The sequence below is a fragment of the Cottoperca gobio genome, chromosome 13 (genome assembly GCF_900634415.1).
Source record: "Cottoperca gobio chromosome 13, fCotGob3.1, whole genome shotgun sequence".
Lineage (NCBI taxonomy): Eukaryota > Metazoa > Chordata > Actinopteri > Perciformes > Bovichtidae > Cottoperca > Cottoperca gobio.
In genome coordinates this window covers 11,389,648-11,401,972 of record NC_041367.1, presented here as the reverse complement: position 1 = coordinate 11,401,972, position 12,325 = coordinate 11,389,648, and the positions used below count along the sequence as shown (strand labels likewise).

General features: G+C 40.6%; 1 protein-coding gene across 2 annotated transcripts in view; it reads left to right on the top strand.

Annotated features, from left to right (window-relative positions):
• prkd2 (protein kinase D2) overlaps positions 1-11,065 on the top strand; it is a 31,867-nt gene extending 20,802 nt beyond the window's left edge. For both annotated transcript variants that reach the window (XM_029447088.1, XM_029447089.1), the window contains exons 3-19: positions 111-242; positions 390-589; positions 1,254-1,437; positions 1,553-1,624; positions 1,813-1,830; positions 2,001-2,160; positions 2,255-2,366; positions 3,161-3,238; positions 3,321-3,639; positions 4,029-4,081; positions 4,182-4,254; positions 4,813-4,919; positions 6,137-6,298; positions 6,595-6,693; positions 6,880-7,147; positions 7,480-7,565; positions 8,284-11,065. In XM_029447088.1, the coding sequence (XP_029302948.1) occupies positions 111-242; positions 390-589; positions 1,254-1,437; positions 1,553-1,624; positions 1,813-1,830; positions 2,001-2,160; positions 2,255-2,366; positions 3,161-3,238; positions 3,321-3,639; positions 4,029-4,081; positions 4,182-4,254; positions 4,813-4,919; positions 6,137-6,298; positions 6,595-6,693; positions 6,880-7,147; positions 7,480-7,565; positions 8,284-8,505 (2,345 nt within the window). In that variant the 3' untranslated portion in view covers positions 8,506-11,065. The remainder of the gene's footprint in view (positions 1-110; positions 243-389; positions 590-1,253; positions 1,438-1,552; positions 1,625-1,812; positions 1,831-2,000; positions 2,161-2,254; positions 2,367-3,160; positions 3,239-3,320; positions 3,640-4,028; positions 4,082-4,181; positions 4,255-4,812; positions 4,920-6,136; positions 6,299-6,594; positions 6,694-6,879; positions 7,148-7,479; positions 7,566-8,283) is intronic.
• Positions 11,066-12,325: the final 1,260 nt, after the last annotated feature.

The following is a 12,325-nucleotide window of genomic DNA, read 5'->3' as shown; positions in this document are numbered from 1 at the left end:
ATGCTGTTTTCATCTCATTCATTTAATCATTCTTTATTCTGCCCAGTTAGTATTGTAGTTGTATCTTGACACCCACTGTGACCACTCTCTACGTCTGTTATCTCTTTTAGCGGCGGCCACGTTTGAAGATTTCCAGATCCGGCCCCATGCACTCAACGTGCACTCATACCGAGCCCCAGCCTTCTGTGATCACTGTGGAGAGATGCTGTTCGGACTGGTTAGACAAGGGCTCAAGTGTGACGGTGAGCAAAATAGGGAAAAGTGTGAAAAGGTCAGATGCTGTTGTCCATAAATGTCTCTGAAAAAATGAATTGTAACACTCACCAATTATGCTCCATCTCCTCCACTCTCCTGCCCCCTGGTTCTTTGATTCATGCCGCCCCCTGCAGGATGTGGACTAAACTACCACAAGCGATGTGCATTCAGCATCCCAAACAACTGCAGTGGAGCTCGTAAACGGCGTCTGTCCACCACCTCCCTGAGCAGCAGCCAGTCCCTGCGTCTCTCCACCACGGAGTCAGTGTATAGTGTAGGGACGACCTCCACCTGCCAAGAGGACGCAAGCCTCATCCGCTCACACACACAAATGGTACTGGTGGATTCATGCACACACAATGCTCTGGTCAGGTTTAGACTATTAAAGTTAAGGAGGGCTTTCCAGTGGACAAGTTATTCAATCACTTCAAACTGCTTTGCTTTAAGTTGGTGTCACAAACTGGGTAAACCCATTTTAAAGGGAATATATTATGTAAATGTTTAGGTTCATAGTTGTATTTTTGGGTTTCTACTATAACATGTTTACATGCTTTAAATTACAAATGGGGGGGGGGGGGGGTTCTAATGAGCCTGCATGTGACATAGAAAGGTGAGCCAGATTTGAAAGCTTGTTATCACATGTTTTCCCTTTAACTCAGTTTAGTCTCTGATTTAGAAGGTTTTTATGCTGAGACTCAAACAAAATATGTGATGGATGGACACGATTGGGATGACAGTGAAACCACTCCCAACTTTCCAGAAACAATGTCCTTGTTACTCTTAATTATCCACAGACTTTCCTTCCCGAACAATTTTCTATTTCTTTCTTCTCTCTTTGTTAACAAGTTCGTAATAGGTGATGATATGTCATTGCTTTGGTAATAAATTAGTTTGGTAGTTATTTACCTTGTTGTCAAAAGTAGACAACAGTGTTCTTACTGTTTTATTTACCCACACACAATTTAATAATAATCTTTATTTTCTCTCTACTCTACTAGCCACGGACCGCTAGTGACGCCCGGCGCTTTTACACGGGCCGACCTGTTCATTTGGACAAGATCCTGATGAGCAAGGTGAAGGTGCCTCACACGTTCGCTGTCCACTCGTACACGCGACCGACGGTGTGCCAGTACTGCAAGAGACTTCTTCGAGGGCTGTTCAGGCAGGGCCTCCAGTGCAAAGGTGAGTACAGAAAAGAGAGAGATTAATTTCTGGAAGTCCAGGGTTGATGCAAAATACAAACTAAATCTAATTCGATTACATGTAATCTGATCAGAATGTGTTTTATTTCTCTCAGACTGCAAGTTTAACTGCCATAAACGCTGTGTGTACAAGGTTCCTAATGACTGCCTCGGGGAGACCATTGGAGGTGAAGGAATTTATAAATCTATCACCTTTCTAATGTCTTTATGACTCTGTTAACCCTGCATGGAAGTAGTGATTTCATATCTGCATGTCTCCTTTGTCATAGCAATGTTACTTTAATTACCATACATGATATAATACATTATCTAACAACACTGAAACTTACTGGAACTAATGTTTTTATCTTCTCAGACAACAGAAGTAACTGCGGTAAGTATCACCGGCACTCTTTGTTAATGCATGTAAAGCTGTAGTCTTCTAATAGCGGTCACAGTCACAGCAGTAGCAAGTAGTTGTATTTTTTCACACCATTTTTTAAGCATAGCTACTTAAAATCTAGTTGCACTCAACCCCTTCTCTTCCTCGTCTTTTGCCCTTAGACATGTTGAGTCCCAGTGCTGACCCTGAGGTGCCCATGGACTACAGCAGTGAGTACGACGCCTCAGACAAGTCTTCGATCGATGACTCAGACGAGGCCTGCAGCATCCCTGGGTCCTTTTCTCCGGACAACCACCAGGATGGAACCAGCGGAGACCAGAGGTAAAGAAAAACTAAAAGAATAGCAAAATAACACTATGCACAAAGAAACAAAAACTCTTATTTTACCCACTGAGTTATTTCCTTCTTCTTCTAGTGTTTACATCCCGTTAATGAGGGTGGTGCAGTCGGTGAGGCAGACAACCCGTCGATCCAGTACGTCTATCAAGGAAGGGTGGATGGTTCACTACAGCAATAAGGACACACTGGTAAAAACATTACCCATAATTCCCATGCTATCCTCTCTACCCAGTTCTCCTGAAAAGTATCTTTGTCATTGTTGTAGGGATTGAACGATCCGATTTAAGTAAATTTATTCAAAATGCACTTTCTTTTATTTACTGCAGCAAGTTCTTAACAGTTTCAATGTGGCTTTACACACTATATTCCTTATAACTCCTTTTTCTTCTATATATATGTGTGTGTGTGTGTGTGTGTGTGTGTGTGTGTGTGTGTGTGTGTGTGTGTGTGTGTGTGTGTGTTGTGTGTGTGTGTGTGTGTGTGTGTGTGTGTGTGTGTGTGTGTGTGTGTGTGTGAACAAAAGAACAAATGTTTGATTGATGATGAATCTGTGTCTCCTGGAAAACCTAACGGCACTCACCAGATGTGTGGTCAATTCAAGCTGTTCTTTATTCTTTCGTATTCTCTATGTTTGCTCTCAAAGGAACTTTGCTGCTTCTCTAGCCTTGTTCTTGCTAGTTTTTCCTCTCTGGCTTCACTAACACCCTCCTTTTTTTTCTTTCTTTCACTTTTTCCTCCACTCTTTCTCTTTCTTTCAACATTCTCATCTTGCAGCTTGTGCTCCTGCTCATCCTTCTTCTCATCTCTTCTCTTCCTCTGGACGTCAACGCAGAACTTGAAATGCATTCATATTGATCCCTGAACTTTGTCCTGATCCTTGCCCCCTTCCTCACCCTCTGTCCTCTCCCCATCCCATACCACCATTGTTCTGCTTTACCTTCATTGCTCTCACCCAATCTCGCCCTACTTCAACCCCAAACAGAGAAAGAGGCACTACTGGCGACTGGACTGTAAGTGCATCATACTTTTCCAGAACAACACCACCAACAAATTCTACAAGGTAAATATAGTTCTCCATGAAAAGCTTTGACCTCAATTAATTAATTTAAAGTGTGCAACCTCACTGGTCCATTTTCTTGCAGGAGATCCCTTTGTCTGAGATCCTGGAGGTGCGTCCTGCTGGAAACTTCAGCCTTGTCCCCCCAGGCACAAATCCTCACTGTTTCGAGCTTATCACAGGCACTATGTGCTACTTTGGAGGGGAGGACCCCAACACTCTCCCGCCTCTGTCCCCCAGCAACCCCCAGACTCTCCCCCCAACCCCACCCTCCCCCAGCCAAGTAGCTCCCAACAGCGGCATTGGCCGTGAGGTGGCCAAGGCATGGGAGAGCGCCATTCGCCTGGCCCTCATGCCAATCATCTTTCAGGACGCTCCACCAGTCGGGGGGAACACAACTCACAGTAAGTTGAGAGCAGCCAAATAAAGGTGTTGTGTTTTGGTTTATTATAGCTACTAATTGGCACATTGCATTTATGGATGGGCATGTCAGTTTAATATGCCTCAAAAATGTGTGTGCTGTTGCTACGTCACTAGCCAATTGGGTGCTTGAGAAACAATGGACCAAAAACAACTTTCCAACTCTAGCTGACTAACTGGAAGAGTCTGTTCTTTATCAAAAACACCCAGATGAAGGCCTGTGCCAAAACACATTGGCCAAATAAAGAGCAGAATCTTCCAGTGAGCTAAGTTTTTCTTACACAAGACTAGTATGTTGAGCTGAGGGTGATACACAATTAAGAACTCACGATACTGTATAACCTTTACTTTGTTCCTGGTGCTGTATTTTCAGGACAAGCTTCGATCAGCATATCTGTGTCCAACAGTCAGATCCAAGAGAATGTGGTATGACTGTTTGTACATTTGCTATCAATTTTCTTCAACCTTTCAAATGAATTATATTTTGAGGATGATGATGAATGTGTGAAATATTGCTTTCCAACAGGATATTTGTACAGTGTACCAGATTTTTGCTGATGAAGTTCTGGGATCTGGGCAATTTGGAGTAGTGTATGGAGGTATGTAGATCTCTGTCCAGTGACACTGTTTAAACTATAGATTACTGTATTTTGTAAAGGTCAAAATAAATAGGTGACAGTGCTGTGTAGGAAATAGTAGTGTCTAAAGTTACAAGCTAACAAGACACAAAAGATAAATATATCTGTATGCAACTCACTTCGACTGATCACTAACCCAACCTGTTTATATTTTTATGATCCATACTGTTGACTTAATTTTGGCATTGTATATATTGTATATATTTTGGATTTGCACCTATTTGCTATTGTTATTATAGACTTTGAAATGTTCACTCTTCCCACTTTGTATTACAACTGCTGTACAGCAATTTCCCTCGGGATAAATAAAGTTGTTATCTTATCGTATCTTATAAGACAATACATCACCGATTTCATACAGTCCGAGTCCGACAATGTTATAAGAATGTTAAATCATTGGAGGGTTATTTTAAGTACAGCACAACCTCTGGATGACCGGCCCAATATACTGTATGTCCACATGTATGTGAGGTTCAGCTCACATCCACATCTGTTACTTACGCTCCATTTCTCCACCAGGAAAGCACAGGAAGACGGGGAGGGATGTAGCTATCAAAGTCATTGACAAGCTTCGCTTTCCCACCAAGCAGGAGAGCCAGCTGAGGAACGAGGTGGCCATACTGCAGGTAAACACACGTGGACAGTCATTCCAATACTGTTTTGCATTGTGACATAAGATTTGTATCGACTACATTTGACTGCGAGTCTCAATATTCCAAATATCCCCCTTAGATCATGTTACGAAATATTTCAAAAGGAAGTACATCAAAAGGTTTCCTCTATGTTTACTTCTTAGGAAGAGATGATTCAGTCTCCGACCAATCTGTGGTGTGTGGTTCATGTTTAAATTATTAGATATATATTTACATTTACTGTATGTTCTACTTAAAATAGAGTGATAATTCAATTGTCTTTGCAGTACTGAAGAATTCAGGCTTCATTATTCCCTTTATACTCTTTGCTTATCTTTTTGTACTGTAGAAATATAGGATATAGAATATATAATATAATATAATATAAAAATATAGAATTTTTCATACATCAAAACCCTTGAGAATAGTCAAACAACTTGTTAAGAACCAACAAACATCTCATTTATACAACTGTTATTTACAAGTGATGTATAAAGTCAAAATGAAATTGCTTAGAGAAAGTATTTAAGTTGTTTAAAACGACTTTAGATGAATTTGCATGTTTGAGAAAAAAGGATGAGATCATTGTCAAAACAATTTGTTCAGTGAAATAATGGAACAAACATTTTACGTTGCGTTATTGCATTATTTGTTGGTAAGCCTGTTGTTTGTGAAATAATTTGAAAACAGAAATTCAATTAAATGTCTCTTTCTTAAACTGCCAGTTTTCTACATACTTAAATGTATAGTGTATTGTTCACCAGCAGATGGCGACAGGAGATCGACAGGAGGTGCATTAGTCTGTGTATGTGCTGTGACTTAAAGACCAGTTACACACTTATAATAAATAATAAAATAGCTTTTTAAAACATTGCCCGTCGGACTCATATAAATATGCTTTCTGAAGAACATTTTATGGCATTTTTGGATTAAAACTTCGTAATAATCAATGTTCTGTTCTCCCTGCTGTGTTTCACGTCCTCTGGTTTTCCATCTTTTTGCTGACTCTGTTCGTCTCTGTCTGTTTCCGTTGTCATTCTGTTCCGGTCTCTCACACTGTTTAATCTGCCTTTTAATTCTTATTCTGTCTCCGTATACTTCTTTCACCCCTCGCTCCTCCCTTGCCTTTTCATCCCTCCTTCTTTTTCAAACAAAACCCCCAAATGTTCATATCATCCTATATCTCCTCCTCCTTCTTCCTCCTCTCTCAGAGTTTACGTCACCTGGGAATTGTGAACCTGGAGTGTATGTTTGAGACTCCAGAGAAAGTGTTCGTGGTGATGGAGAAGCTGCATGGTGACATGCTCGAGATGATCCTCTCCAGTGAGAAAGGCAGATTGCCTGAGAGGCTCACTAAGTTCCTGATCACACAGGTGTGTATGTGCCCCAGAAAAGAAGAGATTTGTTGTCTGTATCAGTAGGTATGCTGGCTCATGGAAATTGTTGCTGTTGGTGTGTGTGTCTATGTGTGTGTCACTTATCACTGACAATGACATCCTGTTGCTGCAGTGTCTTGCTGCGTGCCATTTTGTGGTCTGCCAATCTGGCGCCTTGATACATATTTAATGCGCAATAACTTATCTTTGAAAGTGTGCGTTAGTACTGGGCTTGGCAGTTACTTCAATCTTATTCATATCCTGTTTGTGCGTCTGTGGGTCTGTATGCTCAGATTCTTGCAGCTCTGAGACATCTACACTTCAAGAACATCGTTCACTGTGATCTGAAACCTGAGAATGTGCTGCTTGCCTCTGCTGATCCCTTCCCCCAGGTACACACAAAAACACCCACATACTAAAAACCCATTCTCGTTAGGATTTTTACACCTCGTCATAAACACGTCAGAGCACCTGTAGTGCAGTCGCTCTGACGTGTTTCCTCGTATCTGTTGTTTTCATCCTATGCGAATGATGACCTGACTTCCTACCTACTGTTCCTCACGGCTTCCTTCTCTCAGGTGAAGTTGTGTGACTTTGGTTTTGCCCGTATCATCGGCGAGAAGTCTTTCCGTCGCTCGGTGGTCGGCACCCCGGCCTACCTGGCCCCGGAGGTTCTGCTGAACCAGGGCTACAACCGCTCACTGGACATGTGGTCGGTCGGCGTCATTATGTACGTCAGCCTGAGTGGAACATTCCCCTTTAATGAAGACGAAGATATCAACGACCAGATCCACAACGCAGCCTTCATGTACCCTCCCAACCCCTGGAAACAGATCTCCAGTGATGGTAAACGCAGAGAGGGAGGGACGACAGGAGAGTTTAATTATTACGCACATCAGTTGCCAGTTTATTAGGTACACCTAGCAAAAACTTATGCAGTGTTATACAACAGTCCTGCTATAGATCCATCTTTATTTAGGTTGTAATGACAACTGTTTTATTTTTGCATCATCATGATGATAGTCATCTTAAACATGGCTCCTGTTCATTGCATTTAGTTTCTTCCACAACTTTAGTTTGCATGGATAGAATTGTTGATAGTAATGACTTCTGTGTCTTTTTACTGTCTCTAGTCAGTTTGACTTTATAGGCCGATCTGTTTACTTTTGTGTTTCCAGCAACTGACTTGATCAACAACCTGCTGCAAGTTAAGATGAGGAAACGCTACAGCGTGGACAAGAGTCTCAGCCACGTATACTTACAGGTAGCATATAGAAACTACTTGTATACACACACGAACATCCACACTATGCAATACATGGTTTAAAGTCTGTCTGACGCTTCAAGTACAAACATTAATCCCAAATTCAAGTACAGGAATCAGCTTTTTTTTTTCCAGATATGGTGACTGTCAATAACTTTAGAGCGGTTCCTCACAATAACTTCACCTTTGTTGTCTTCAGCAAATCCTTCAAATAAATCTGTGACCATTAGAGCAAATAGCAAATATAATACAGTCTGCACTCGCAACCAAGCGGCGAGACAGAAGCTCAAGTCTGATATTTTGGGAACTTTATTGGCTGTAAAAATATTCATCAACTGCACAGTCTACTAAATGAGTCTCCTTCGAAACAAATTGTTTAGCCGTAGAAAAACGGCTATCTCTGTCGGTTTTGTTGCAAGAATGTTCTGACTTTAATTAAGCTTCAGTGTCACATTGGCCCTAACTTGGATGAAAGTTTATTTTATAATTTCCTTAGAAGCAGTCAGACCATTCGAGGGTCATTCAAGTTTCTACACACACACACACACACACACACACACACACACACACACACACACACGCACGCGCGCGCGGTCTAAATCGATTACTGGATGTTGAGCTTTAAACACATAAAAAGCCCATTAAATTTTAATCTAATTTAAAGTTTCCTGAAGCTGAAACTTCATCCCTGTGTTTATTCCCGTTTCTCATGTCTCAGGACTATCAGACTTGGTTGGACCTGCGGGAGCTGGAGACTAAACTCGGCGGCCGTTACATCACCCATGAGAGTGATGACATCCGCTGGCAAATGTTTGCCCGTCAACATACTCTGCCTTACCCCTCTCACCTCGTGCCTCCTCCTCTTGCGCCGGGCTCTGACGATGAGGCCGTGGAGGATGCAGATGTGCAAGGCCTCACTGAGAGGGTCAGCATCCTCTGACCAGAGAGAGACAGAGGACTCAAGCTCATTTAGGAAGGAGAAAAGAAGTAGGGAGGAGGAGGGAGGATTGGGATGGTCGACCTATAGCCTGAAAAAGACATACACTTGTATGATTTAAAAAAGATTGGCGTCCAGCTTTCCAGACTTTCACAGCACAACATCTGTTTGCCAGCGTGCAATTTCACAGCAATAAATCCAACGTCTCTCCCCCAGCCTGAGGTCATCAAAGCTTCCTTTTGATCATTCACCTCTGCCCTCTTTCTTCTTTTGAATCGCTGAACTATTTTCATAATAAAGACAGCTCGACTCTATTTCACATCCTCTGTGCGGCTGACCTGGGGAGCTTTTACAGACCGAGTCTAAATTTAAATCAGAATTTCTCACACGAATGACGCCCATCATGTTCTTTTGCTGCCACTGTCAGACGCTTTAGTGAAGCAGGAAATTCCACCTCACCACAAGCGATAAAGATATGAATTTGGTATAGGTATGTTTTTATTGAGGGTTTTTTCTAAACAAATAGGAGTGAATATTGAAAATGAAATTGCCTTCCATTAAAAGAGAAGTTTGTTTTTGGTGTCATTTAATTGGACTGACTGGAATTACCGTCCCTTTTATGTATTCAGTAAGGATCGGTTTAATCTCTTTTCGGTGCTTTACAGTGACAACGGACTTCCTCTGTGCTGGTAATTACTAATGTGCAGGCATTGGAGTCAAACCCATCTACATTCACAAATGCATCCCCATAAGTGCATGCCCTGTAGTGCAAACTGGAGGTATTGATCTGGTGACAGCAAATGCTCTGCAATTACCACTAGTTTTGAGCCACAATAGACTCTTAGAAAATACATTTGATTAAAGATGTCTTTGTGGGTTTAAATGAACTCCAGTTTTGGGCTGTTCATTCCCTGAGTTGCCCACTTTCACCCATCTCTGAAGTCAAACAGTTGTGTATTTAAATACTTTTAAAAGTTTTAATGAACCTTTATGTATAAGATTACCAGTATAAGTAAAGGTTCAATTAGAAAATAGTAAATAATATATAATCTGGAGTGTACATAAGTTTAAAATGCTGCCAATGGAGGCATCATTTTTACACCTGAGCAGGTAAATGGATGCCTCTTTAAAACCACACAGCTCCTTTGTTTACTGTTGTTGAGAAGAACGGACCTCTCTCTATGTTGTAAGTGCATAAACGGACAGTTTGGGTTACTAAACTAGGTTTTGTAGAGTAAATATAGTTTGATTGATTGACTACGTGTCACGTCAATATGTTGCATGTTTCTGTGAAGTAGAATTATTTAGATACAATATAAAACATACTGTAGTTATGATGGTCTATTATACATATTGTGTAACCTGAAGTTTATGTAGCTGTCAAATATGCGTAGACTGTGTATTACATGTTTGAAGGATAATCCTAGCGCTGGTAACGGATAATACAAATTTTGAAAAATGTTCTTTTCTGTCTTGGATGAGTTATTTATTCATCCGTACTTAACTGTCATCTAGAAATTGTAATATTCACCAAACTGAGGAGTCATGGACATGTGATTAAGATTCACTACTAAGATTATTTGGAAGCAAAGACCATTGTTGTCACTCAGGTTGTCTGTGGCGAAAGACATGCTTTAAAAAATAAAATGATCACGTATGTAGCAATAAAATCCACTCGCACTCTTTTGTCCCTTTCTGACAAAGAGAAGATTAAAACAGATGTAACTTCTGTGATATAAAATCTACTGACAATGGTGTCAATACAACTTGTCAAGGATGCTTGCAACATGGACTTAAGATAGCATAGATTTATGTATGCATTTGACCACACACACACAAAAACACTCCGCTGTCAGAGAACAAAGACCTGAAATTTTGACACCCATTACACATTACAGAGTGGCACTCAAGGGGACCCTGTGGCTATACAGGCAAAGGTAGTGAATTGTTTTCCATTCTGTGATCCGCGCACTTCAGCCAGCTACTCTGGTGAAAGTGCACCCTTGGTTCCTCCTACACTACACCAATCATCATTGCCAAACTACTACAAATGATACACTGTCTCATTTTATTTATTTCAAGTGTCTATAGTGTGTTCACTATTCCATCAGCTACACTTCTCCATGCTCATGTCTCTGCTCGGGCAAGTGGCAGTGGAGACCTTCCACTTAGTAAGCAAAAGAGCTCCAAACCTCAGAGAGACTAGTACCTGGTACTACAACGAAGTCTCTATTTAGCTTCATCTAATTCTGCGAAAAGCAACGTTCATTTATGTTGTCAGAAGAGTACTATGATAATCTGACTTTCCCTCTTCTACTTCTGAAAAGGTGCTTAAATGATAATGTATACTCTCAGGTGCGATCGCAACAGGTTTCGTGGATGGCTTCAGGACTTTTAATGAATTTCTACCATAGATGGAAGTATCTTTGATGTATGTAAAACATAAAGGATGTTTATTCAGAGTGTACACTCAACACATTAGAACAGTCGTCTTCAATGTAAGCCTGATAATCAGGCTGAATTGCCATTTTGTTTCACTTCAATCATAAATCGTATTGCTGAACAAGTCTGAAGTGTGGGTGTTGATTCAGAGGTTTAGAACCAGGTTAGTTCAACCTCACGTTAAAGAATACGATAATAATCTGTGTCTGTTATTGTCAACAAATCCCATGGAAAATACCCTAAACAACAAGGGGTTAGTCCAGGGGTGTCAAACATGCGGCCCGTCAGAGGGTCCAATCCGGCCCGCGGGATGACTTTGCAAAGTGTAAAAATTAGTTGTTTTGATCATAAAGTAAAATCCTTTGTAGATACACTGTGATTAGTAAATTGTAACGCACATGTGTAAGTTATAAACTAACCCTATTGCTGAAATAGCACCTTTTTTTCTTAAGAAATTTCAGGTTGTTCATAATGTTTTGTAAAAAGATTAAATTTGAACATTTTCAGAATGTACTTGTACTTCTTTGCACTAAAACGAAGGGAAACATTTGGAGTTGTTGTTATTTACAGGTTATTTTGCTCTGATGTTACTGGTCTAGCCCACTTGAGATCAAATTGTGCTGCATGTGGCCCCTGAACTAAAATGAGTTTGACACCCCTGGGTTAGTTTGTCTCTCTAATACTTCCCTATTGTATTAACTCTCAGCCCACGGGATCACACACTGAAAACTTCCATGTTTTAAATATATAGTTTCATTAAAAATAATCATAAAAACAGCAGGGCACTGTGGTTTATAGAAAATCATACTTAGACAGAAAAATGCACATATAGAATATCACAATATATTTATTAAGACAAAAGGTTTTATTGGCTTCCAGACAGAAAGAGCTACTAATATTCTCCATTGCCAGATGACGCAATCTTATTCTATTCACTAAATGTGTTGTGTAACATTTTGTTGTTGTTTTCAGGGGAAAGTAAAGGACGTTTGGAATAATAGAGTTTAGAATGTGGACTGAACTAAAGCGGTTTCAGGGTTTATACTCGTTACTCGTTATACTCCTGCTTCCTGGGATAACCATCCAACACTGTCAGTAAACACATAAAACAAAGCTCTGGAAATGTTTTTTCTGTAATCGTGTAACATGATCGCAAATTCTGATTGCACTTTTCTCATCAGCCGTTGTGACTGCAGAACCATTGACCTGCAGTTTGGCCATCAAGTACATTAAAAGGCTATGCCAGCTGCAAAGCTTGCCCTTGCACTCAGGCATAATTCATTTTGAAAAGGAATAACTCAACAGTTTAAAGCAATTTGCAAAATTACAGAAAATTGCCGAGTTATTCCGGTTGTCAGAACCAAAAGGTACAACAGAACCA